Source organism: Marmota monax, unplaced genomic scaffold (genome assembly GCF_021218885.2).
Source record: "Marmota monax isolate L192 unplaced genomic scaffold, Marmota_monax_Labrador192_F-V1.1 WCK01_AAM20220418_F8-fsc00019, whole genome shotgun sequence".
Lineage (NCBI taxonomy): Eukaryota > Metazoa > Chordata > Mammalia > Rodentia > Sciuridae > Marmota > Marmota monax.
The window spans coordinates 15,158,434-15,184,838 of record NW_026695242.1 but is presented as its reverse complement, the minus strand read 5'-3'; the positions used below and the strand labels follow the sequence as shown (position 1 = coordinate 15,184,838).

At 43.1% G+C, this 26,405-nt stretch overlaps 2 protein-coding genes across 3 annotated transcripts; one reads left to right on the top strand and one right to left on the bottom strand.

Moving 5' to 3' along the window:
* The first annotated feature begins 12,259 nt into the window (after window positions 1–12,259).
* On the top strand, window positions 12,260–16,545 carry Ado (2-aminoethanethiol dioxygenase). The gene has a single exon (XM_046419849.2). The coding sequence runs from the start codon at window positions 12,577–12,579 to the stop codon at window positions 13,387–13,389; it is 813 nt and encodes a 270-aa protein (XP_046275805.1). The 5' UTR covers window positions 12,260–12,576; the 3' UTR covers window positions 13,390–16,545.
* A 2,607-nt stretch (window positions 16,546–19,152) lies between these two features.
* On the bottom strand, window positions 19,153–25,807 carry Egr2 (early growth response 2). 2 transcript variants are annotated; one of them, XM_058577919.1, is made up of 3 exons: window positions 25,694–25,807; window positions 23,013–23,121; window positions 19,153–21,631 (listed from the first exon to the last, which is right to left on the bottom strand). In XM_058577919.1, exons 1-3 carry the CDS (start codon window positions 25,790–25,792, stop codon window positions 20,379–20,381), a joined length of 1,461 nt encoding a protein of 486 aa, XP_058433902.1. In that variant the 5' UTR covers window positions 25,793–25,807; the 3' UTR covers window positions 19,153–20,378. The 2 variants fall into 2 exon arrangements, with proteins under 2 accessions (XP_058433902.1, XP_046275909.1); XM_046419953.2 differs by lacking the exon at window positions 25,694–25,807 and adding an exon at window positions 23,411–23,557.
* Between the last annotated feature and the right edge of the window lie 598 nt (window positions 25,808–26,405).

Below are 26,405 nucleotides of genomic sequence, written 5' to 3'. Positions count from 1 at the left end.
TTTAGGGAACAACTGAAATGTGTTGAAAGGGAGAAAAGATTTAAACTCATTAAAGAGACAAGAGGTGATAAATATTTGTTCCAAATGCCACTGCAGGGTGGTGTCTTCCCAAGCCACACCCAGCTCTGATGATGTGTGGTAACTGAAACCTGAGTTTCCTAGTCTTATGGGGATTAAGGTGTACATTTCCATGATGATAATTTTTGGCACTTCATCTAATTCTCCTTTAAGGGCAGAATAAGGATTAATTGGATAATCCCCTCTAATTGCAAAGTCTCTTAGAATTCAAAATTGTCATGACTATACTTAGTTCTCCCATCTACTGCTGGCCATTCTGGGAAGAGCCTTCCCAGACCATTTGAGAGGGACCCAAAGGAGGGTGTGGCTTCCCTGTGGCACCTGAAAAGCAAAAATACCAGCGGAAGATGTGAGGCAGAGGCAGTCTCCTCCCAGGACCCTTTCCCTGTATCCAGTAAAACTCATCCCTTAGTCAGTGACATACAGGGGCAAGAGTGCTTTTTTTGTACAGTTGGTGTCTGCAGACAGGGTCAGATGTACTTCCAAGATGTGCTCTTTACTAGGGGAGGTGAAGTGCCATCAGCAATCCAGAACTCTCATACTGGCTTATTTCTTTGACAGTCCATTTTAATGCCTCATACCTGATGCTCAGGAATCTAAAATAAGAATTATTTTCCTTTTTTTTTTTTTTAACAATGCTGGTTTTCCAGCCCAAGTCCTCATCTATGCTAGGCAAGCACTCTGCCACTGAGCTATATCCCTGGTCCTTCCCCTCTTGTTTTTCTTTCTTTCTTTCTTTCTATTAGACAGAGAAAAGAAAAAAAAAATTCAAAATCTATTCTTCTCATCGCTTCAGCAAAGCACACATGAAAGTATCTCTTTGTCAAGTTTTCTTTCTTTCTTGGTATTCAAGGGTCTCTCATCCCCCCTTCCACCCTGTCCTCAGTGGTAAGGAAATGGCCCAGGTGGTGCCATCTTGGGTTCCCACACTGCCTGAGCTCTGGGGTTTCTGCTACTTTACACTGTGGTGTTCATATTCTTCAAGCCCCAGTAAGAAGCAGGAGAACAAAGAAACTCAGTATTTGAAAGCAGAACTGGGATCATTCGCATAGATCCCTTTATTTTAATATGAAAAAAAAAAGGCTAAAACAAATCACCAAAAGTTGAAAACTCATGGCCATCAATTTTGGTGTATTATGTTACTATTATTAATAATAAATACTATCTTTATATGAAAGCTTACATGAAAATCTAAGTTAAAAAAGATAAAAACAGAGTTATAGGTTGGGAAAATTATGGGAAAAGAGAAAACTGTGAAATGTATCATTCAGATATAATATTATGACAATTGCTTACATAATATGTGTAAACCAGAATTATGAAAGAGGAGCTATTTAGTGCAGTTTAAGATAAGGAACCTAAAAAAGGAAAAAAGGTTAATACAAAATGTTAAACTACATAACCTGAAAGTAAGGACAATAAAACAACAAAAAATAATATTTTATTTTACTTTGATATTAAGTTGAACTTTTGAAAATAGGCTGGATTAACTGTTAGAAAGTACAAGATTAGTAACTTGTTAAGGAGTACTTAACTTCACATATTAAATGGTGAAATGTTTACAAAAATCAGGCTCTGTACAGGCTCTTGGAAAGAAAATGTTGTCTAAAACCAAGCAGGATCTGTGGTATATTCTGGCCCTCATTTTAGGAAGAAATCAGGAAATGAAGAAGCAGGTGACACTAGATGGTAAAAAGAAAAATAAATAGAACCTATACTTAGAGTTTGGTCATGGCCTAAGTACTATGACACAATAAATCCATAAGAAAAATCAAACAGATTAAAAAATAAGCATAGAAACTGGAATCTTATAGACTATATGGAAGTTCAGGGTAGGAAGCTACTATTTATGAAATAACCAGGAGCCAGCTTTAGCATGCCAGCCATTAGATCTCCATGTTCCTCCTCCTACATTTTAGGAAGTTCCTTTTAATGGACATTAATTCAATCATTAGGAGGTTTTGTTTTGCTTTAATCATCAGCCTGAACATCTACTTATATCAGAGGTTGTGGAATCCACAAGGAAGGATATTCCTCATGGTATCTATTGTGTGGTCCTGGAAGGGCCAGGCAGCCATGTCTAGGTCTAAAATTTCCAGTCACTAATTGTTAGACAACAACTGAGAAGTAGGCCCCTCAACTTTCAGACCTAATCTGGTAGCATGGATGATAAGGTTACATATCAGGTGATCTAGTCAATCAATACTTCTCTAGGCTTTTAGGCTTCATTTACCCTAACTTCTCAAAAGTAATTCTGGATACCCAATGTGAGTGAAAGTACACTTACAAACAACTACTATACTGTCTATATAGTCTTTGTCAGCTTTAAAAACAAAAGCAGAAACAAACAAAACCAAACTTTTTTTAAGCAGATTTAGGTTCACAGCAAAACTGAGAGGAAGGCACAGAGATTTCCTGTACTTCTTCCTCACACAAGCATAGCCTCCCCCACTATCAGTAGCCCCCAACTAGAATGGTACTTTTTTATGACTTATGAGCCTACACTGACACATTATTATCACACTTTACACTAGGGTTCACTCTTGGTGCTGTGCATTCTATAGATTTGGACAAACATATAGTGTATGTAACCACTTCCCCAAGAATTCTCTGTGCTCCATTTACTCATTTCTCTCACTCCCTAACCCATGGCAGCCATTGATCTTTTTACTGTCTTCATAGTTCTGTTTTTTCCAGAATATCATTAGAGTTGGATACATATAGTATGCATGCAGTCTTTTCAGACTGGATTTTTTCCACTTTGTACTATGCAGTATATTCCCTTCAAATCTTTTGTTTCTTGATAGTTTTTTTTTTTTTAAGAGCTGAAAATATTTCCATGGTCTGGATAGACCATAGTTTGTTTATTTATTTACCTTTAAAGATTATCTTGGTTGCCTCTTCACTAATTTTTGCTTTTCTGAGACAAGGTCTTGCTCTGTCACCTAGGCTAGCCTCCAATCTCTGTGCTCAAGGGATCCTCTGGCTTCAGCCTCCCAGGTAGCCGGATTATAGGCACACACATCCACACCCAGCATCTTTGTAACCTTTTTTCTCCAAAGAACAGGATGTGCTTCCCATTCACCCCAAATTCCTCTTCCCACTGTACATTCCTGGGTCCTGTTCCTGAATGTCTTTATCATAATTAGAAAGTTAGATATGTTGATAATACCTTAGTTTTTTAATTGAAAACTAAGGTTTGATTTTAGCATAAAAGAATGGTCCTCTCAGGAATATCTGCATTTTAATAGAAGGAAAGATTTTCAAAGAGTGGAAACTTTTACTTCCATTTGGGAAGGCCAATCAGAATTTGAGAACAGGAACACTTTTCCAGTACTTCCCAAACCACTCCAAATTGGAGTTCACCAGGTTCTGATTGTATTACCTCTGTAAGACTTTCTGAAGACTATCTAGACTTCCAAATTCAACACACTTCATTTTTTTATGTTGTAATGCTTTTAAAAGAAGAAATTGCCAATGTCTTATTTTATATCATTGATTTTTCAATCAGGGAGATTTTCCTCCCCAGTCTTGGGACCTTACAACAGAAGGAGATATTTTTTGCTTAAATAAATATTTCCAGGGGGAGTTGGTGCTGCTGTTACCTAGTAGATAGAAGTGTTGCTAAACATCTTACAATGCAGAGGACATACACACCCCAACAAAAAAATTAGCCAACTCAAAATGGCAATAGTGGCACAGTTGAGAAACCCTGCCCAACTGCTATAAAGCTAATATGTGTTTGGTATAAACATTAATCCCAGTGAAATTGCTATTCTCACCTTCAGAGTAAAAATGACCATAATTAGGGTTAGCACTATTAACTTTTCTTGGTTACCTTAATCTTGATTCTGAATTATTTAAATTATTTTTCAAAACAGTCAATTGAATAAAATGAAGAAGCTTTTTATAGTTCATGTAAGCTTTTCTATTTTGGAAATGGAAGTTATGATTAAAATTGGCATTTCTGAAACTCTAATTGCTAGTTATTGCATTGCTGGTGGAAAAAAAGTAAAGAATAATATTTCCAAGACCAGCCAGATGGGAAGTCTCAAGATAAGAAATTATAAGCCAATGTTCATCTTCCAATCAGAAGAAAAATTCTGTTTATACATTTTAAATTTTGCCTAAATAGTAAGCAATACATTTCTTTAATTAACTCCTGAACTGCTTTTAATTGACTAATTTTCTAACATTCTAAGGAATGTTTAACCTTCCAAATCCTACTAGTTTATTAATAAGTAGAACAGTTTGTATAAGAACAGTCTGTGTTTGAAGGACTTTATAAATTCTAATGGCATCAGATTGGTTTCTAATACTACTGCCTGTGACATATCTTTGTCAGCATATAAAATGCCTATAGAAACTTAAAATGTCCACTTTTCAAAATCCATTTCTGACTGCAATTCAATGAAGTGTTTCAGTTCACACACACATAGAACCAAGGCAATATAAATACCTTCATGACTTCAGTACTTATGAAGTCTTAGGAATGTAACCCATACTTCTTTGACAACTCCTCTGTATTTCCACTTCTGAAAGCTCTCTATTTTACCTTTATCACTCCCTCTCTTCTTCCCTTTCTCTTCTGCCATTCTCCTAGGAAACACTAGATGGATGGGAAAGACTTGTAGTGGAATCATGTGAGGAAGAGCAATTGTGGATTCTCCTGTCACCCATAAGACTGAAAACTGTACCCACACAGGAAACATTATGATTTTCACTTATTGAAACTCTAAAGCTTTCCAAACATAAGAATCTTCAAGCCACAAATAAAGACTCTTTTTCTGAGGGTCTTGATTTTGGTAAACTTGTAGAACTGTTTTCTTTTATTCAAGTCCGCTGAAAGCTACTGAGAAAGAACTACAAATTGAGTTACATCCCTTGCTAGTTGCTTGGGTTTGACAAATAAAGCAATCATCAAAATCATGGAGTGTGCACTGCTTCTAAAAGCTCTATTTGTTTGATATAATATAGCAGCAGGATGGCTAGGCAAATAAATGGCATTACTTAACATAATCACTTAATGTTTTGCAACCAACATCAGGTCTCATTGCTTTATCGCTAGCAAAGAGTTTGATGACAATAAAGTTGATTGTTAGTGTGAAGATATAAATTGTTCAGTAGTTAGAGTTGTTAATGACAGCAAAGGAACACAAAAGAGGAAAAATAGGCGTTAGCAGTCCAAATTCATTGCTAATTGCCTGTGCATTCATTATAGGCTGACCAGGGCTAATTATCTAATTAAATGAAAGCTCTGCTGCCTTAGAGGAATTTCTAGGCACAGTGATGTTGGTTGTCAATTACCTCAGCATGTCCTGTTAAAATGTGTACTTAACTCAAGACATGTTTTGCTTTTCCCAATAGCAATACATGGCACTCTTACCACATGATAATTTATGCTAAGAAAGAAAAGTTTTTCCTTTAAAAATTACACTATGAACACTAAGAATAATGGCAAACATTTTAAACAAGAACTCCTGCTCATTTTACTCAATGATCTACATTCAGGAAAAGTCAATATAATCTACTTTAAATAAAAAGGAAAAACACAGACACAAAAGAGAAATCAAATATCATTGTATGTATGTTACTGAGTGTTCTTTTCATGTGTTGTTTTAAAAAATACATTTAAAAGTCTCTTTATGATGCCCTGCAGTAGTTCACTATATGAAATTATATTACTTAATTTCACATAATTACAATTTTTTAAATTCATACTTTTTTTTAAGAAGCTGGAAAGAAAATGGTAAATCATTCAGATCAAACTATTCACTTTATAAATAAGGGAACTGAGTTTCCAAGAAGTGAAATGACTTGCCCAGAGTCACATAGCTGGTTGCTAGGACCAGGAGTAGCACTGGTGTCCTCTTGGGTCGTTATTCTTCCCTGTTCATTCCTGCTATTCCCCTTTCAAATTGTACTGTTACTTCTCACACATTCTCTAAAATGATATAACAGAGCATCTATGTGGATGAGGTTAATGATTGATTTTGTTTGTTTTAAAAAAAAAACGGCTTTGATTAGTGGCATTTCATGTGTAATGATATATCTATTTCAAGTTAATAAAAGATGTATTTTAAGGTGAATTCTCAAGGCAGCAGATTTTTTAAAGGGTTTTTTTTTCCCTTATCCATAAAGCAGTATTTACTAAATATTGTTTGGGAAAGGCATCTCCCAAGAAAGTATAATTTCATTCTCAGGAGTTTTTTCCAATCTCCGTTCACTTCCCTCAAACCAGGAATATGATGTTGGTTCCCTGCAAGACCCCAGAACTCTGGAATCCTAGCCTGCCCCTTTTGCAGTCATTTTTCAGGCAGGCGCCAACAACGAACACACAGTTCTTTTCTGGCAACTTATGAAAGATTTTCCCTTTCACTGCCTCTTGAAGCTGAACATCAACTGTTTCACCACTTGTGTTTAAAATCGATTAATTAAAGTAAATATAAAGTAAAAATCTCTCTTTCAGCCAGGAGGAAAAGGACAGATGGGAAAGCGGAGGAGGTGGAAATAGCTGATGTCTTCTTGGGAGGGAAAAAAAGAGAAAGAAAAACAAGCATGAAATTAGGGTGGGGGGAGTTAATTAAGAGAGGTAAAGTGTGTTAGAATTTAATTTACAGTTCATGACTATTTTGGGTATCATAATAATCACATTGCTTAAAGGACAAAAGGAAAACCTCTCCAATATCAAATTGGTGGAGGGGGTGTTATAGTCTTAAATCTACTCTAAAAATCGTAACCTGGCTTTTGGCAATGCTTCAAGATGGGCATAACAAAAGCTTCTCCTCATGAAAACTCAAGAATAACACACACACACACACACACACATATGTATGTATGTATGTCTCTCTCTCTCTCTCTCTTCCCACTCAAGCTCCCTCTGCAAATTCTCTTAACTTTTATTTCCTTTCTCCCTTGTCTTTCATTGCCTGAAATAAATATGACCCTGGCAAGGAAGACGATTTGAGAAAAACAAAACAAAAACAAGAATCAGCTTAAGTCTAACTCCATCCCAACCCTAAAACACTGGTCTACAGAATTACTGTTAGAAAATGATGACTATGGTGTATGTCACACAATACAACCTCTACAATGTATTAGGCATTTAGCTACAATGTCTACACTTAAAGTCTGACCCTAACACTAGAAATTTCCAAGTTTAGCATATTTAAACTAAATAGCCCATACACCACAGTGATGTGAATTCTGACAACTACACAGGGCTAAACTAGAGTTGCAGAGATACCTTATAGGATCTTACTGGAGATGGACTGGGTAAGAAGATTAAGATGAAAGAAAATAGACATGTTTAGTTTTGTCTGAATAATCCTTATAACTATTTCTGTCCTCCCTGTTGGGTTAATGAGATGCTGGAAGAAACCTTACAGATCATCTACACAACCATAAAGAAACTAGCATCTAGTGAAGTCAGTGATTTGCTTAATTAACATAGCTACTCATAAAGTCAGGTCACCAGTTTTTCTGACTTTGCAGTTATTTATTTTTCTTCCAATTTGATATTCATCCATGATATAAGCTGAGAAATACATGCTAACATTTTTTAAAATCTGAAAGAAAAGTCATGAGCCCAAAATATTTCAAATGCAACTAAGTATATGTAAATTATTCTAAAAACAAACAAGTTTTTATCAATGTATTTGCCATGTTCTATAATCATGGAAAAGGCAAATATAAGAGTAAGGATTACTAGGAAAAAAAAAACTTTCAAACCCACTTCATGAATAAGGACAAAACAAAACTGCAGGCTAGGAACCCTAAGCATCTAAGAATGTCAACACCTTTGTACTTATTCAATTGGATCCCAGTGTGTCCAAAAGAGATTATCAAAATGGAGTCTAAAGAAAGATGTGTGTAAGATTGAGGAGGTAATTTATCTTGTGAATTAAGGAAAATCAGTTCTCACAAAGTACAGGAGTAGGAGGAAAAGGATGAAAGACAAAAAGAATAAGCCTAGCTCCTAAATAATGAAGTGATACTATAAATGAGCAGGTGGAGTTAAACAGATATAGGCTGGGGGTCTTCCAAATCTCCTTTCCTGATTAAGCAACTGTAAAGAAGAAAAAAAGAATCTCACCTTTATTCATGCTTCTGTGTGCTTCCCCCATTCCTAAATTTAATAGATGTGGGCAGGAGGTAGGATTTAAACTTTGTCAGTCTTACCTATCGCTACAGAGCTGTCGACTCATTAAAGACAAAGTGTGGAGAGAATATATTTTGAATTAGACAGCTGAAGCAAAAGTTCATTAGCAATCCCTGTCAGTTGTACCTACCAAACAGATTCCAAATCTATATATTAGTTCTTTTGACTTTCCTCTGGATTACTGCTCTCAATTAGGTTTCTCTACTGTTAGACTTGTCCCACCACCCATCTCTTAAAAATGTAAAACAGATCAAGTCACTCCCCTACAAAAAGCTCTTCAAAGGTTTCTCACTGTACTAATAATAAAAATCCAATCTCCTACCAGAGCCAACAAATCCCTGTGACTCCCTCCCATGGCCTGTAAGGCATACATAATCTGGTCATTGCCTGTATCTCCAACTTCATTTCCCTCCAGGAACCCTGAACGTCACTATCTAGTTTAATTTCAGGGAATTTCATTTTTCCCTTCTACTGGTAGGAACCAAGTTTCTTCCTAACTGGTCACAACCACATTATCTAATATATTATTTAACAATCTTGGGGTTATTTCTTGTCTTGATCCTGGTATGATCTGACCTCAAATTTTTCCATGACTAACTCCTTGATATTCAGAAGCTGCTTAAATGTTACCTTCTGGTAACTCCCGATAATTAAATTTAAAATAACATACCACATACAGGTAGCACACCATCTTATTACTCTGCTTTATTGTCTTTAAGCTATATCTGTCTGAAATTATGTTGCTCATTTATTTGTACTGTGTAACAACCTGTCTTAGTCCATTTTATTTCATTTATTTTTTTTAGTACCAGGGATTAAACCCAGGGGCATTTAACCAGTGAGCAACATTTTATGCTACTGTAACACAATACCCAAGACTGGGTAATTTATGAAGAACATAATTGTATTCCTTACAGTTCTGAAGACCGGGAAGTCCAAAAGTATCATGCTAAATCTGGCAAGAACCTTCTTGCTGCATCATAACATGGCTAAAGGAATCACATGGTGGGAAAGGGGAAACATGTAAACTCAGGTCTCTATTCCTCTTCTCATAAAGCCACTAATAAGATCATGGGGACCCTACCTAATCATGACCTAATCTAATCCTACTTCCAAAGTCCCCACCCCCAAATACCATGAATTTATGTCTTTGGGATTATATTTCCAGTACATGAACTTTTGGGGGACACATTAAAGCCACAGTACATCTCCCCCTACATCCAAATATGAGCATACAATTTGCAGGTAAATTCCTTGGGAATTCAAACTTTGTCTTCTTTGTTCCTTGCTGAATCCCCAAAGCCTAGAGCAATGCCTGGCACCTAGTGGATATTCATCATTTATTAGATGATAGATCCCATCTACCCCAAACCTTTTTTTACCATGTATTTCTCTAGCACTCTTTCAAAATTACTTCTCTTTTATTGTCTGTCCCCTTTTCTTAACTTCTTTTGGTTTTCATTCTGCTCACAGAAACACTAAGAAACACTGAATAAAGAGCATAAAGAAAGAACATTAATTATAATAGAAACCTATTCATCTTATGCTGCTGGCAGTGGGGCAGAAAGCCAAGCAAAGTGCTTCTTAGAGACAAAAGCCCTTAGGGTCAATATCATTCATTAGTGCAGCTCTGAAGGGCAGCATCAAAGGAATTATGGAGGTGGTCTCTCTGTGGTCTAAGAAAGTACCACATGCTCTGTGGTCATTCAGTGTTTCTTAAAAACTCCAATGTACAAAAGATTCAGATGTGGAAAATTTCAACACGATTTGGGAATCTGCACTTTGGACAACACAGTCAGGTGTTTCTTATACAGGTAGTCCTTAGAAATTTTAAACTCTTAGGCCAAAAGATGGAGAGCAAGGACCAAAAGGAAATCCAGTGGTCTCTATGTACCACTTTTAGCCATTTTATATAACTATAATAATAGCTATTGTAATGTAGCAGCTACTGTGTTCTAGATGGTGCCATCAATGATGCACAGATGTATAATATTATCCCAATTTGTAGATAAAAACACTGAGTTTCATTTAAGTAATAAAGACAGTTACTATAAAGCAAGAGATTTGAAAATCAAATAGATCTGCATGTTTCTGAAGTCTGTAGTATGGAGTCTATACCTCCCATTAATTATACCTTAGTACAAATAAAATCAAGAAATAGAAATAGAAATCAAAGTTAATACTTCTCTTAAATATTTCTCACTTTAAAGATTTCATGGGACTTTCCTACATGTGAAATTTTGATAGTATTCTTTAAATAATATAATAATGGCATGATAATCCCTGGAAAATAATCAATCTTAAAAATCCTTTTATAAAGTAAATAATCACACTCTTAATCAGAATTACCTAATAGTAAGAGTTGCTTTACTATCTACGGATCCAGCAGTAGTTCCCAAACTGAGTTGATAAGCAAGAATCACATAGGGAAGCATTTTAAAAATTCTGGCCTTCCTTCCAGTTCTTCTGAATTAGAATCTCTGGGGTATGACCTCCAAATTCTTCTTTTTTTCTGTTTTCATTATTTTTTCTTTTGAGCTCTATAGGAGCTCTGATGAATGACTAAGGTTCAGAACTACTGTTACCCTAAAAACCAACTTTCCACAAAATGAATGAAGACCTGGGTGCCTGAAAACACACAGCTTTTAAGTGCCACAGTAAGCTGGAGGTGGGGGGGACAATATCCTGACTCCCAATTGGTGCTTTTTACACCAACTCAAGCTGGGGTTTTTTGTTTGTTTATTTGTTTGTTTTTCATAAAACTATCTTTATTTTTGTTCTGCTACTTGTGCTTTGGCAACTACTTACTGAACACTATGCTTGTGCAACTTACTCATCTTCAAGCTGGGAATAATAATAGTGCCTACTCTTTAATAAGAGTTTCTGTGGTGATTAAATAATATAACATTCATTACATAATGCACTTAACACAGTGCCTGGAATATTGTGAGTATTCTTTAGGCAGGTTATGTAACCCACTAAAAAAGAATGCCTATTTTAACTGGAAAGAATTTACTGAGCCACTCCAATTGCCAAATGTACAAGAAACCCATGTTTAGCTTTGGAAGCCCAAGAGGGCAATAAACTCAGGATTAAGTTTAAAGTTATGGTACCCAGTGCTTTATTTTTCCAGTCATCATTTACTTCTGTCAAAGGGTCACAGGGAATTCCTCCATGAAATTAACTTCGCAAGCTCCTGCCAGACTCTTTCATACCACTGTTTCTCCTAGGATGCCTCAAAATCACCTAGTGAATCCATCTCTCGGTGACAGCAGGGCATCTGCATTTATAAAAAGCCTCTTTCCCTAAACAGGTGCTTCTCAGGCAAACCAAGGTGTGATAACCAGTGGTATACAAAATTCATGGCTGCGGACAAATGACCTCTCAAATTTTCTCAGCAAGAAACTATCGTGCTCTGTAACCAGAAGAGCAGCGTCATCAGGCTTTGATGCAAACAACAGCTGGGCCCGGCTGTGCTGAGTAACTGTGGTGGTCACCAGGGACAGACTCGACCCCCTGACCTCCTAAGAAACTTAGAAAATTTACAAATGCGCTGACCCGCAATGCCCGTGATGGATGCACAGTGCCGCCTAGGCGATTCTGAGGAGCTAAGGTTGACTCAACAGCCTCCTTTTCGGGAGCCAGAGCAAAGCAAGGCGACTTTGGATAGCTGACCAGGCCCGAGCGACGCCAGAAGGTTAACGACCCTCTTGCCGTGTTCCTTCCAGTGGCCAAGAGCCTCCACTACTGCCCTGGCCAGCTGCCGGAAGTGAGTCACCCAGCCTGCTGCGGATGCCGGGAGTTGTAGTTAAGGGTCTACTTCTTTTGCATCCCAATCAACTTTTTTCAAACAGGAAAACACCTTAAAACCATGAAAAGTTGCTTTATTCCCTCCAGGTGTAATAGTCCTGCCCTTTTCCAGTCGACAAAACAAATACAGAGCGTAGACGGAACAGCGGACTACAAATCCCGGCATGCTCTGCAGGACTCTCGGAGCAACCGGGCGCCTTTGTAGGTGAGGGCCGCGTGAATGGAGCGCCCGGCGTAAAGCAAAGCCTGGCCCCGTCGCGCGGCCGGTACCTGCTCCCGAGCGTGAGTGCTGGCTGTCCGCCCTGCGCGTGCGCGCTGGGAGGGAGTGCGAGGCGAGCGCGCTGGGCCGTTGCGGGCGCGTGACTGCTGAGGTTGGCGGCGGCCGGCGCGCCGCGCGCCCGACGGGCCGATAGTTGCGGGGCCTCCCTCCTCGCCTAGGGCTGCTAGCCACCGTGGCGGCCGCCGCGGACCGCAAAGGTCGGAGGAAAGGAGGGAGCCGGCCCCGGCACACGGAAGAACAGCCGAGCATGCCCCGAGACAACATGGCTTCCCTGATCCAACGGATCGCCCGCCAGGCGTGCCTCACCTTCCGGGGCAGCGGGGGTGGCCGCAGCGCTTCCGACCTTGGCTCGGGGTCTGGCCCGGAGGCGCCGATGCCTCCTGGCTTCCTTGAAAACCTGAGCAAGCTGAAGAGCCTGCTGACCCAGGTCCGTGCCGAGGACCTCAACATCGCCCCGCGTAAGGCCACGCTGCAACCGCTGTCGCCCAACCTACCGCCGGTCACCTACATGCATATATACGAGACTGACGGCTTCAGCCTTGGCGTGTTCCTGCTCAAGAGCGGCACGTCCATCCCGCTCCACGACCACCCTGGCATGCACGGTATGCTCAAGGTCCTCTACGGCACCGTGCGCATCAGCTGCATGGACAAGTTGGAGGCGGGCAGCGGGCAGCGACCACGGGCCCTGCCGCCAGAGCAGCAGTTCGAGCCGCCGCTGCAGGCCCGAGAACGGGAGGCTGTGCGGCCCGGAGTATTGCGCTCTCGGGCTGAGTACACCGAAGCCAGCGGCCCTTGCGTCCTCACCCCTCACCGGGACAACCTGCACCAGATCGACGCGGTGGACGGACCCGCTGCCTTTCTGGACATCCTGGCCCCACCCTACGACCCGGACGATGGCCGTGACTGCCACTATTACCGGGTGCTGGAACCTGTCAGGCCCAAGGAGGCCTCTGGCTCTGCCAGTGACCTGCCCCGAGAGGTGTGGCTCCTGGAAACCCCGCAGGCTGATGACTTCTGGTGCGAGGGAGAGCCCTATCCAGGTCCCAAGGTCTTCCCTTGAAGCAAAAGGCGCCACGGAGAGTTGGGCAGAAGACGTGCCGTACCCTTATCAGCCTGGCTGGCTGTGACCCACCACAAGGGCTCGCTCTCTCTCTCTCTCTCTGCCCCCTATGCCGGGTGTTGGATGTACTGGAGTGAGCAACAGCCGGTTCCTCTGCAGCTTGGGAAGCAGGGGCGACTGGACCACAGCCACCCGGCACGGTTATGGGGGCGGGGTGGGCGGGAGGCTAGGTTTCCTGGTACTGTCATTGCCACTGGGGCTTTGATCTGTGGGAGTGGGCTGGGGACTCTGAAGCGCTTCCATCCTAGAGCCATAATGAAAATATGCTTCCTTGGTAAACCATTCTGTACAGAATACACTAAATGATTTTCTTAATCCCACTCCTTTGGTAAATAGGATTTGGTTTTCACTGCTGCCCTTATGACCTTTTGATCCTTATAGTTTTAACTTATTGACTGAGCATGACCCAGTGGTTTGAATTGTTTGTAGTTCAAGTCATTGGTACAAACCAAGTTCTAAGAGTTGAGCTACTTTGAAAGTAAGTTGTCTTGCCTAATTAATTCCGTGTAAAAACTAAATCGTCTTTTCAGAATTTGGATATCACTGTCAAAACAACTATGCATGTCAAGGACAAGATTTATTCTCTTTCTTCCGCTTGCCCAGTAGCCACATCTGGTTTACTGGGGCAGCATCTACTAAGAAATTCACCTGCATATCTCAGAGAGCTGGTCACTTAGGGCTCATCTCCCTTCCCCGCCAACAATCTCCAGATCTCTGTGAGTTGAGCAGATTTCTTGTTGCAGATTCACCTTAAATGCAAGGACCATGTTATCCTCAAGTGACGTTTTTCTTGTCTCAATGAGTTGATAGTGTAATCTTGTGTTTTCTAACCAGAAGATTCAGAGAACCTGAATCAGTTATGCTTCCAAAAAACTGAATGTAAAACCTCTAGTCAATGTTGAAATCCATACCCCTGTTTATTTCCAATATCTTCTTGTAAAAGTAGATAAATATTGTTTCACATTCTCCCAAGAACTCTACTGTTTCAGAGGGCTGTGGTTCTAGCTGCCTTGCTGGCAGTGTTGTCTCAGCCCTCATCCTCAAATAATAGAGTGCTGTGAATTTGTTTCATCTGATGTCGATTTCTGTAGGAAGAAGCAGAAACAAGAGGTGGAAGGCATAGATGATCTAGCCTGGAGAAATAATAAATAACTATATTACTAGCCATTTAGAGCACCAAAACTTGGGATGAAATATTTTCTGCTCCCAATTCTTGATACGAACAGTTGTGCTATCTCTAGTTTTATTTTTGTCCTTTTTGTAGCCAGAGCAACTTTACCTTATGTACAGATGTATTAACACAATTTACTTAAGGCCATAGAGCACTATTTGCCTCTTTTTACTATTTATAGGATTCCTTTTTTCACATAACTTTTCATAAAAACAAACTATAGAAATAAACACATTAAAATTTGCCCAGCTGTCGTCTATGTCCTCTTGATTGACTTGGCCATGTGGCAGTAGAGTTCTAATATCTGTAATAAAGGGATTTACTGGTATTGGTGAAAAATGTGTGTTGCCCCTATTGGGGAACAATATGTGCCTTTCCCTCTTGATGCATACTAGATTACAGAGACCCAGAGTAAAGAAGTATTTGTTCCCAATTTTTAAAATAGTATGAAAAAAAGCAAATTCTTAATGAGTGATTTTTTTTTTCCTTAAACAAAAAAGATGCAACACCACAAGCCACTGAAAACCTGTTGTAAAACCTGATACAGGTGTAATACCAAGCATTTCCTCCAGGGCTGCTAAAATTACCTTATTGTAGATCTCCTGATAATGTGGGTTAAAATGCCTTGAGGGCAATCTGAAGCCCCTCTTCAGGACTTTCAATTTGAAATAAATTCTAGGTATGATGATTTTCTTAGAAAACTTCACTAAATAAAATGTATTCATAATTGTGTGATTATCAGTCACATACTCTTGTGAATTACATTGTAGCAAAAGTTGATTAATATACAAGGATTGTTGATAGTAATGTATGTGTTACAATGCAATTTGGAGTTCATTAACCTACAGAAACACATCCTGGAAATAGAACAGTAATAAAGAATTATGAAAGACTTAATTACCAAAAAAAGTGTTAACATTCTCAATTATAAGCAATTTGTACGAAAAAAGTTTAAGGTGCTTTTCAAAGGAATAAATCATTCCAGGCCAAAATGGCAATATGATCTCTTTCTGGTCTAGTTTAATGAGAATAGAGAAACTTCTGGTTCACTAATAAATTCTGAGTAAATTAATGGTGAAAAAATGTAACATTTTAATGAGCCACTACAGACAGAATATGCTCATTACAAAGTAAATGTGCAGAAAAATTCTTGCACCTCTATGCATAAACTGTTAGTCAAGACTGACTTGGTGTGCTGCTACTGTATTTCCATATAATTCTGCAACATAGATTGTTTTAGTAGCAACTGTGGTATAAAAATGATCTTCCCCCTAGGAAAAACTAGTGAGCAAATAATATTAATTAACTTTTTTTCTGTTGAATAATAAATGCAATAATTACTTCTTATGGATGAGAGAGTTCTAAATACTTCTGAAGATTTAAAATTCCCTAATTATGGCAGTGACCAGTTATATGAATGCAGAATATTATGTACCTACCTAGGATTTTGAGATTTTTTTTTTTTTACTATAATTTGATGGGTTGAATTTACACTTGCTGCTGTTCATTAATGAAAATGATAGTAGTATGTTTTATCAACAGGAGTTTTCTGAGCTTATCAACAGTATCCCTTAACTGCTCAGAATGCACACTTTTTATTTGCTTTGTCTCTTTGTAGTTGCCTTAGTCTTGGCATCTCAGGAGAACACTATTATCACTCCTCTATGATTCTGAATCCTGTGCTCTAGCTCTATCCAAGGAAGAAGCAATATATCTGTAATTCAGACCTCTACCCATTGCTGTTGCCTGAGAGCAGTGCTACTCCTATAACTGTAGGTGTAAATTCAGAACGTAAGGTTACATATTGACATTGAGCACTGGAAATCATTTGCTAATGATGTGGAATCTTCAAATCCAAGCATATTTTTATTTCCGGATTAAAATCAGTGTATTTATAGAAAATAAAGGCATGTTTTAAATTTTTAGAGGCAAATCTTGATTATTGCAAAATAGACAAGGAAAACATTAGATCAATGTTTTGATTACAATTAAAGATTCACTGTCTATAAGATTATGTTGTACTAAAAACTGGTGGCCTACAGATTTCAAAAGTCCAATTAATAGTAGAAACTTAAAAAATTAGTTAATTTCCTTGAGAATAATCTTTGAAACAGTATGGCTGAAAATACAACTGAAACAATGGCTATTATAGCAAAATAGTATATTTCATACTATTTTGCTATAACAGAAAAGAGCTTCTTTTGTATTTTACCCAAAGAAAATAAGCCAGTACCAAAAAACAAACAACAAAAACCAATTACTTTCATCCTAAAAGGAAAGAATCTTAGGACTTTAGTATTTTCTTCTCTCCATTTTTCCCCCTGTGGAATTTGTATAGCTGCAGTTTAGATTGGCAACATTTTAGGTACTTGTGTTGATGGTGACCATTTCCCCGCCTCCAGAAAAAAATGCTAACTTATTTAACCATTAAATATTACTATAGCAGTTTTTTAAATAATATATGAAACCATTTGCCTTAATCTTAGTAACTGTTAGGCTGTTGAAATTAAATAACCTGGCTCATGAACACTTGAGAACCTTATTTAGGTTAAATGGATCTATTCATGACATGAAGTGAAACATCTCAAAAGCATTACAAATCTTAAGGAGTTTCTCTCTAGAAGATATTGGTTTTTTAATAAAAACCAATAGAAACAGCTGAAACATCAAGAATATTCCAGAAAGCTTATATGAAAGATTAGAAGGAGCTGACTTATCTTTTCATGTCTAATTTCTTGAGCAAAGTTAATAAATGACTTCGAAAAGTGCCCTGAATGTTTTAAGCAGTGGGCCAAACAAACCTAAGTAAAGATATTGGCCGAACATGTTGAAATCTAGGAATAAAAGCCAGAAGATGAGTATGCACTGAGTTGTGGTGTTCTTATGGTATGTGTGTTACGACTACCTCACAAAGCCCAAGTCAAGGTGAAAGTGATTATGTGACCAATTTAGCTACCATCAAAATGTCTTCAGTCTTTAAATGTTTAATCTATTGCTTTGTAAACAATAGTTATCTTGATAGAAGATGGTTTGCAATTAAAATTTGGCAAGATGATTAGCTATTGTACAAACCTTGGTTGTACCATGTTTTAATATAATGAAATCTTAATAGGAAATATTTTTTTTAAATGATTATCAAAATGTAGCAGTTTTTATATTATCAAAATTGGATAAATAAGGATGGTAATATACTAGTTAGCTAGGAAATATACATTGAATGGGAAATCACCAGTCACTAGAAAAAAATCTGACACTCATATTTTGAAATCCCTATTTAGTAGTACTAGGAAGAGATTTTACTTCCTTGAAATAGGGATAGAAAAAGAAGATACAGAAGGAAAGGGTTAATTACCTTCATAAATTGAATTTCACATTCAAGTGCTGTTGAGGGCAAAAGGTGGTTTCCAGGAGTGGCTGTGGCCGTCTGCTACTCTGAAATATAGGCCATCAATTTTCAACCAAGTCTCAGAGAATCTAATGGTAGTAAAGGACAAGCAGATGAAGGGATTGTCAAACGCAGCAGAACAGTGGATACTCCCAACATACTACATTTGTGTACCAAGCATGGGTGAACTTAAATGATTTTGAGACCCACATTTTAGAGTAAAGATGATGACTTCTCAATCTGTTTGCTTTGTATGAAAGGTGGATAGAATAACAATTTTTTAGAGAATGTGTTTTAAAATCACTACAAAAGGCCTCCAGTAAAATGAACCCTGTCATATATTATTTTGTGAAAAATCGTCCAGTATCATAGAAAACTATATTTGCTAACTTAATTTAGATTGACATTCTTTGAAAATTTTTAAGGCTAATGTTACCTGTCTCATCTAACAAGCCAGATATTTTGATGGTCACTTTTAAACCTGCTAAACCTATGGCAGATGAATGATCCTTCCAAATAAAGGCAAACAACTGGGAAATGAAGACTGGAGAGAAATGAGTCCTGGGGTAATTCCTCTGGCAACCCATTAGTGCTGTCATCAGCAGTGTCTGACAGCATTTTTGATCTGAAGAGGTGATAGTGCTTTCAAAAAGTTTTCTGTGGTCATGAGACTAATCCTGGAACCTGAAAGTCATTTCCAGCTTGACCACGCCACCACACTTTCCACAAAGCCACATCGAGTCTGAGTTCCAGGGCCTGGTCAGAGTTCTGAAAGCAATTGCAAATGTGTAGTCTCCGAGTGGGCACTTGTTTGTAAGTATTTATTTTCCGGAGCCCACTCAGGAGCAGAAAGAAGCTATAGGCTGTTAAAGAGGACGGAACAATGAGTCAAAACAACGCCTCCCCACTTTTACACTAATGCATGGGGGAAATCCCCACAACACTAGTGTTTGATTATGAATGGAGATTGCTTTGGAGTGAGAGGACTGGTGTCCATCATAGGCAAGCAAAGAAAACTTGCAGGTCTCGTCTTAATCTAAACACATTAACCCGCAGGTGCTTTGTGCTGTGTTTTAGTAGTTTCACAGATACTGAATGTTTAATTCCCACCCAGTAAATATTTCATAAATGATTCCTGCAGCAAAAATATTGTTGAAAAGTATTTATTTACACTATAGTCATAAACCATCCATTATCTAAACTTCAGTTAGTGGTTTGGTGTTAGAATAGGTGATTTATTTTTCCACAACTATTAAGAGCTAATAACCAAACGAATGGGCTCCAGTAACATTATGTACATTCTTATCTGAAATCTGACTACAAACATAACACTTTTAAGTCACAAAACAGAGCATACAAAAATATACTTTCTAAAAAAATTCCAAATATTAATAGGCAGAAATATACAGCCATACTTAACCCAGGGAGTGATTTTATTTTCCATAGTAAGGCAACCCATTTACATGCAGACCCTGTAACATTGTCTACATCACACAAGGCACCAAGGACACTTCCAACACAATTGCATGCATCCTAGTTTCAGAGAATATATGTACATCCCCCTTTAAATAAATTAACCTCTGACTCATTTCAAGAGATCATAAATGCTTTTTACATTTTTTTCCCGAAGGTTCAGAACTTGGAGAACAGTGCACATCAAAAATACACAAAATCTGAGTGGATATACACTGAAAATATAGTCTTTTCGTTTCTCAACTCAAAAAGGAGCAGATATTGCTATGTCCCTCCCATCACATTGCACTTCTGTTCTCTGAGTTTATAATACATATTGCTTAAAGGGTTGAGACAACTAAATAAGCTTTGATTCACTGTTCTAGGGCCACAGAACGTGGCATGAAGGCCATGCTTTACTCACTGTACAGTGTCCCCCAAATCAGTCCCAAGCCATAAAGTGCACATCAGTTTTGCTTGTCTTTTTGCTGTCCCCACTTGAAGGGATCAGCATCTCCCAACCTACTGTAGAAAAAGGTCTCATATCAACTCTGACATCCAAGGTCAAAAACCTGTAATGGATCAAAATAAAGGGAAGGGGGAACAAAACCTAGTCAAACAACCCTTTACGGCAGGGTCAGATCTCAGCCCTCTAGGCTAGGGACCCTCGCCCAACCCTCTTCTGAGTTTCCCCATTGCCTTGGGGTGATAGTCAACTCACCTAAGAGAGACTAAAATAGGTAAATTTTAGGAAAGACTTGCTTCTAAGAGAAAAGAGGGGCAGGGCAGGATTCCACCAAGGCCCTCTGCTCAAAGAGGAGAGGGAGAAGCAGGGAAGAGTGGTAGTGTTTATCGTGCAGTTCAAATGGACAAAGAGCCTCTTGGGCCTTGAGCAACTCCTGTGTCAGCCTGAGTCGCATCTTAAGGTGTCCGGGTTCGTGAGGAGCAAGGGGCAAGTGGCCCTCCACCAATACTGCTGTTGTTGCTGCTGCACAGGCTGCCCCCAGCCTGTGAGCCCCCAGGGCAGGAAGCTGAGGAGGGGGCTGCCACTGAGGAGGAGGGGGCACTGCTTTTCCGCTCCTTCTGTCTCAGATGGATCTTGGTGTGGCGCTTCCTTTCATCACTCCTGGCAAACTTGCGGCCACAGTAGTCACAGGCGAAGGGCTTCTCACCCGTGTGGGTGCGGATGTGTGTGGTGAGGTGATCACTCCGGCTGAAGTTGCGCATACAAATCCGACACTGGAAGGGCTTATGTCCAGTATGGATACGGATATGCCGTGTCAGCTCATCAGAGCGGGAGAATCGTCGGTCACAGCCTTCTGCTGGGCATGGGTAGGGTCTCTCATGCACGGGTGTCTTGCTAGGTCTGTTGGGGTACTTGCGAGGCCTCAGAATGGGCCGCAGTGGCAGGTGGTGTGGGTTATAGGCGGCAGCAGCAGCTGCTGCTGAGCCACTACCAGGCAGTCGGGGTCCCTCATTACCTCCACTGGCCCCTGGTCCTGTGACCCCTGCACTGGGGCCGGCCAAAGTAAAGTTACGGATGGTAGAGAGTGGAGTGAGTGGAGGGGGTACCCGCAGGGAGTCCAGAGGACAGGGAAAGGGCTTGCGGTCTGGGCCAGCTGTACCATGTAGGTCTCTCTGGCACTGAGATGGAAAAAATCCAGGATAGTCTGGAATCATGGGGAAGAGACCTGGGTCCGTGGCTGGCTTGGGGGATGGGTAGGAAGGAGGTGGTGGGTAGGCCAGAGAGGAGGAAGTGGAGGTTGTGGATGCAGATAGGAACGCAGAAGGGTCTTGGTAGAGGTCTCCTGCACAGCCAGAATAAGGAGGAGGAGGCGGTGGTGGAGAGTAGAGGTGATCCAGCTCAGGCTGAGTCTGGGACATGGTGCATACACCCAGGGGTCCTGTGGCCAGTGGGTTGGGGGAGGCAGATGTGACGCTGGATGAGGCTGTGGTTGAAGCTGGGGAGGTGACCCCTTGCAGGATGCCTGCACTCACAATATTGATGATGCCTTCTGGATAGCAGCTGGCACCAGGGTACTGAGGGTCAATGGAGAACTTGCCCATGTAAGTGAAGGTCTGGTTTCTGGGCGTAGAGACAGGAGCAAAGCTGCTGGGATATGGGAGATCCAAGGACCTCTTCTCTCCAGTCATGTCAATGTTGATCATGCCATCTGAGAAAGGAAAAAGCAGAATGGAGGTGGAACAATGAGAAAGCAGCCAAGAATCCCCTTCTCACCCTCTCTCATGGGTCCATTCCTAAGGGCCTGGATCTCAGCACTGTAGAGTTGGGGCAAAGCCCAACAGGTGGGGAAACTGAGACCTAGAGACAGTACGAAGAGACTAACTCTGGGACTCAAGAACTACCTCTAGGAAAGCAGGATGAGTTCCTTCCAACGCCCCCCTGCCAACCATCTGTAGCTCTAGTCTCTAATAAAAACACCCAATAATAGCAAACAACAACATTAACATTTTCCCATCTGCCTGGAACTTCTCTCCTTTTCCTTTGCCTAGGGGTCCTACGGCTGGGTTACTAGGACAGACACCAGCCAAGAACGGACCAATCCCAGGTAAAGCCAAGAAGGTGCCAGCGAGAGAGAGGAGCCTGAGAACCGCGCGGGGATGGGAGGGAGAATATTTGGTTGCTCCTTATCCCCAATGCCTTCTCTCCCTCCTTCTCCCTCTGCGCTTTCGCTGAGGGCTGCTGGAGGAAATGGGAGGCTACGGAGGAAGGATCTTATAGGTTTTCCCTCTCCTCCCGGTATCCTCAGGCTTGCCGGACACTCTTGCGTCCCCCGCCCCAGCCCAAAACCCAAGACCAGTGGCCAGGCTCCGTGGAAGGCGCGGGGGCCGAGGAAGACGACTTCCTACAGCATCGCCAAGGAAACCCGCGGTGCCGGTGCCCCCGCGGGCCTCCCTCCACAGTCCGGGGGCTGCTTGCCGCTGTTGCCCGCCCTCCTCTACCACCTCCTCCCTGCCTCCCCCAACCGGAGCGCCAGCCTTGCTAACCCCCTCCACTTCGCGGGCGGCGCACGGGTGGGGGTGCGCCTTGAAGGCTGCGCGAGGAGCGCGCTCCAACCTGAGAGTCCACTGCCCGGGAGGGAGCTGTAGACGCTCTTCTTTTGCACTTTGCAGCCCGACCGTTCAGATGCGCAATTCTTGCTGGGAGCCCCGAACTTTATCATCACTTTGTCCCTACCCCAGGAGGGGAAAGGCTGAATGCGGCGGGACGAAGGGCCTGCGCAAGCCCCGAAGCCCTGAAAGGCGTCTCTCGCATCCTCATCACTGAGTCCGCCAGGGGACCGGTGCGCCACGGCACACGCACGCGAGTTAGCTGGCAACCTGGTACATTTGCCAGTGCTCCCATCCTCAACGCCCTGATCCCGTTCTCTTGGGCTCCTCCTGCATTCACTTTCAGTCTTCAAAGCCAGGGCAGTCAAAGCCGTCCACCCAGATCCCCAATCCTCTCCTCCGAGTCCCGAAACATCCACAGCTCCCCACCCACTACCTCCAAGCCCTGCGAGTTCTAGCCTGCGGCGAGAACACGCGGCTTACCTCCGACCACTCCGTTCATCTGGTCAAAGGGACCTCCCAGTTCGGCATTGGGGAAGATGGTCACCGACGTGGCGGCGAGGTCTTCCACCGGATAGATGTTGTCAGACAGCTGGTGCACAAAACCACTGAGAGTTACTGGGATTTTGTCTACGGCCTTGGCGGTCATCATTTGCTCCTCGCACAACCTGGAGACCCAACTCCCTCGCTACCTGGACTGTCACAGAAGCCGTTTTGGAGAGGAATTGGACTGAGCCTGAGTTGGTATCTCCTTTTGCCCTCCACACTTAGAAATTACCACCACCAATAACAACAACAACAAAAAATCCAACAGAAATAAAACTAGCAAACAAGTTGCTGGCTTTTAAAGAAAGAAGAAAAAATGGCTATTTGCCACTGACTCTCTCCTGTCTGTGTTCCGGCAGTTGGGAAGCCAGGAGTTGCTGGTGTAGTGTTATTATAACAGTCAGTGTGTCCCCTCGCCGAGCTATTAATCAATTGCTGCTCTCTCAGTTAGGCGGAAAGTGTTGCTGTAAGTATTTATGGGCAGGTTTCAAAGCCCGTGACGTCGCTGCCCATATATGGACTGAGGAACAGGGCTGGGCCAGCGGCTTTTGCCGTCACATGGCTGATTTGCATACGGGCTCAGCCGCGCGGGCTCCGCTGGGCTCGCCACTACCGGTTCGCAGCCCGCGGAAACCCTCAGGGGTCCGAGGTGCACGACCCGGCAGGAGCCTGGGTCCCGGGAGCAGGGCTCGGCAGGGATGAGGGCGCGCAGTGGACCCCGCTGCGGCCACGGCGGGAGAAGGAGCGAGTAGGGACTGCAGCTCAGCCTCCCCGGCGGGGAGGAATTCCGGTTCTCCGAGACTTTCCAAAAAAGGCGAAGATCCGGTGCTGGCGGCTCCGCCTCCCCAGCCCTTGTTTGGGAGCCATTCCGGAAAATTAAACTTCGGAAAGAAACCGAGCATAGCCGAGACACTACAGTCAAACCCCTACTCACTTTCTTGGCAGCTCAAAACCGCAAGCAAAAGGAGGCAGCGAAGAAAAAAAGAAAGAAAGAAAAAAAAAAAGCTACATGCATTCACGGAAGCTGACTGCTTTTTTCTGAATTACTTGGTGGAAAGAAGTGGCTGGTGATAAGAGTGAATGCGGTATTGCTTTTTTGGAAAGTCTGTTCTATTTATACAGGAGCGAAAACGGAACAGGTTTGGGTTGTTTGTTTGTTTAAGTATTTTGGGCACCGTGGAGCTGAGGGGAGGGGGTACACCCTAGGAAGAGCAGAATTACTGAGGGAGCTTCGAGAGAAATCCTCAGCCGAAGACACCCTCTTCCTCTGCCCGCGCTCTCCCCACCCCCCTTCAGCTGCTGAGCGGATCGGGCTCCCTTCCCAGCGCGTCTGGGCGGTCGGCTGCGTGGGGGCGTCCAGATGGAGGCTTGGACACTCACCCTGCCCCGTCACATACACACACACACACACACACACACACACACACTCCACTTCCGCTACACACACTCCCTCCTCCGCTGCCCTCTTCACACACCCACTCATACACCCTATGCTACACACCTCCCTGTTGACAGAGCGCGCCAGCGTGCCCGGCTAGCCAACAGGGTCCCCGGGCGGCAGAGCAGACGCCAAAGCTCTCCAGAGTGTATTTTCTACAAAGACTGTCCTCACCTTCACCATCTCTCCCTGTCACCACAAACCCCCCTGAGCCCCGCGAACACACTCCCAGGGTGAGTGAGCCCTGTCCGCACCCAAGCCTTACTCCAGAACGCACACTAGGAGAAACATTCTCTCTCTGCCTCTCCAAGAACCACCTCGGTGTCCTCGGCACGGTCCTGAATGAAGCAAACAGTGTCCCCAACGCGTCTCGAGCCGCCATCATCCCACACGTGTTTCTCTTTGCTAGTTAAAAGAAAACTGACCCAAAGTAACCTTCTCTGGTTCCTAAAGCAATTTTTAAAAACTTTTCGGCGGCGTGTTCTAGTTCGCTGGACACACGGCTCCTACCTCCCAGCTTGCCCCAGCCTGCACCAGAAGCGCTCCGGGCCTGGCCAGGGCCCTCCGGGAGGCTGGTCCTAGATTCCCCAAGCCCCGCAAGCCGGCGCCTGCCTAGCCTGTGGCAGTTTGTGCCTTCGCCCTTTCCTGCTCCAAAGTCGTGGAAGCCGAGGAAAAAGCGCAGGGGATAGCTTCGCGAACCCGGCTCGTCCCTTTCCTGTCCCCGACCCTGAGCCGCCCCAGTCTGAAGGGGACCCAGGCGGGCAGGAGCCACGGCGCCACGCCGTGGAGGGAGCGTGGCGCTGCAGGCGCTCTCCAGGCGCTCACCTGCCACGGCCGCCGACGCAGCGCGCCAGCTCCCGCCTGGGCTCTAGCTCAAGACGGTCAGGGGCACGGGACAGCCAGAAACCGCCTCTGGTCGTCTGTCCGAGCACCGCTTCTTTCACTGCCCGCCTCAACAGCTGGTCTCCAAGAACCCGCCACCTCTCTGACTTCAAACGCCCTGAGCTAATTTGGGAAAGTTTCTTGCTTACGCTGCGCGCTCTTTTCCAATTGGGGATGAAAAATAAAAGGGAAAAGAAAAGAAATCGCATCAAGGTTAGCACATCTGTAGGTACCCCACCCCCAGGAAAAACGTGTAAAGTCGCGTTTCTAAGAAAAGAAAAGAAAGCTGCGCTCTTACCACGTGCGCCAGCCCGCTCCGCCTGCGCTCCGGCCGGTCCCGCGGCCCCCGCGCTGACCACCGGCAAGACGACGCCTCGAAGGGGAACCCGACTCGCATCTCCAGCCTGAGTCCGAAAGAAAGGGGGGTAGCCGAATTATGCAAATGTAGCTCCGGGCAGAGGGGTTCGGGTTACGGCCCCCGCCAGCGCCAGAGGTGAGGCACCCACCGGTGGCAAGCGCCGGCCTGGCAACTGCTCTGGCTTCGCTCCTTTCGGTACACGTGGGCGGGCGCGCGGGCGGGCAAGCGAATTGCCGCGGCCTCTTCACAGCGGGAGCTGCTGACAACCCGGCGGGCTGCAGCAGTGCGCCGCCCCGAGGGGGAGCTCCCGGACACCCAAAAGCCAGGCGAACTAGACTCTGAGGGCAGGACGTCTGCTGCGGGTGGCCAGGCGAGGGGGAACCGCGCCGTCTGCCGCTGCCACCTTTCGTGGAGGAGGAGGCCAGTGCGGTTAAAGAGGGGGGAGGAGACCTCACCGAAGAGTGTTGAAAGCATGTTAGAGTAAATGGGAGTAACTGAGCCTCTGGAATTCTGAACTTTCCAAGGACTCACACATCAGGTAGGAGCGCCAGAGGTGGGGTGGGATCCCCCCGGCAACCAAGAACTGCCGGGAGGTGGTTCAGTCTCCCGGAAGGGTGCCTGGGGCGAATCGTAGGAAGCCTTCCCTCATCCT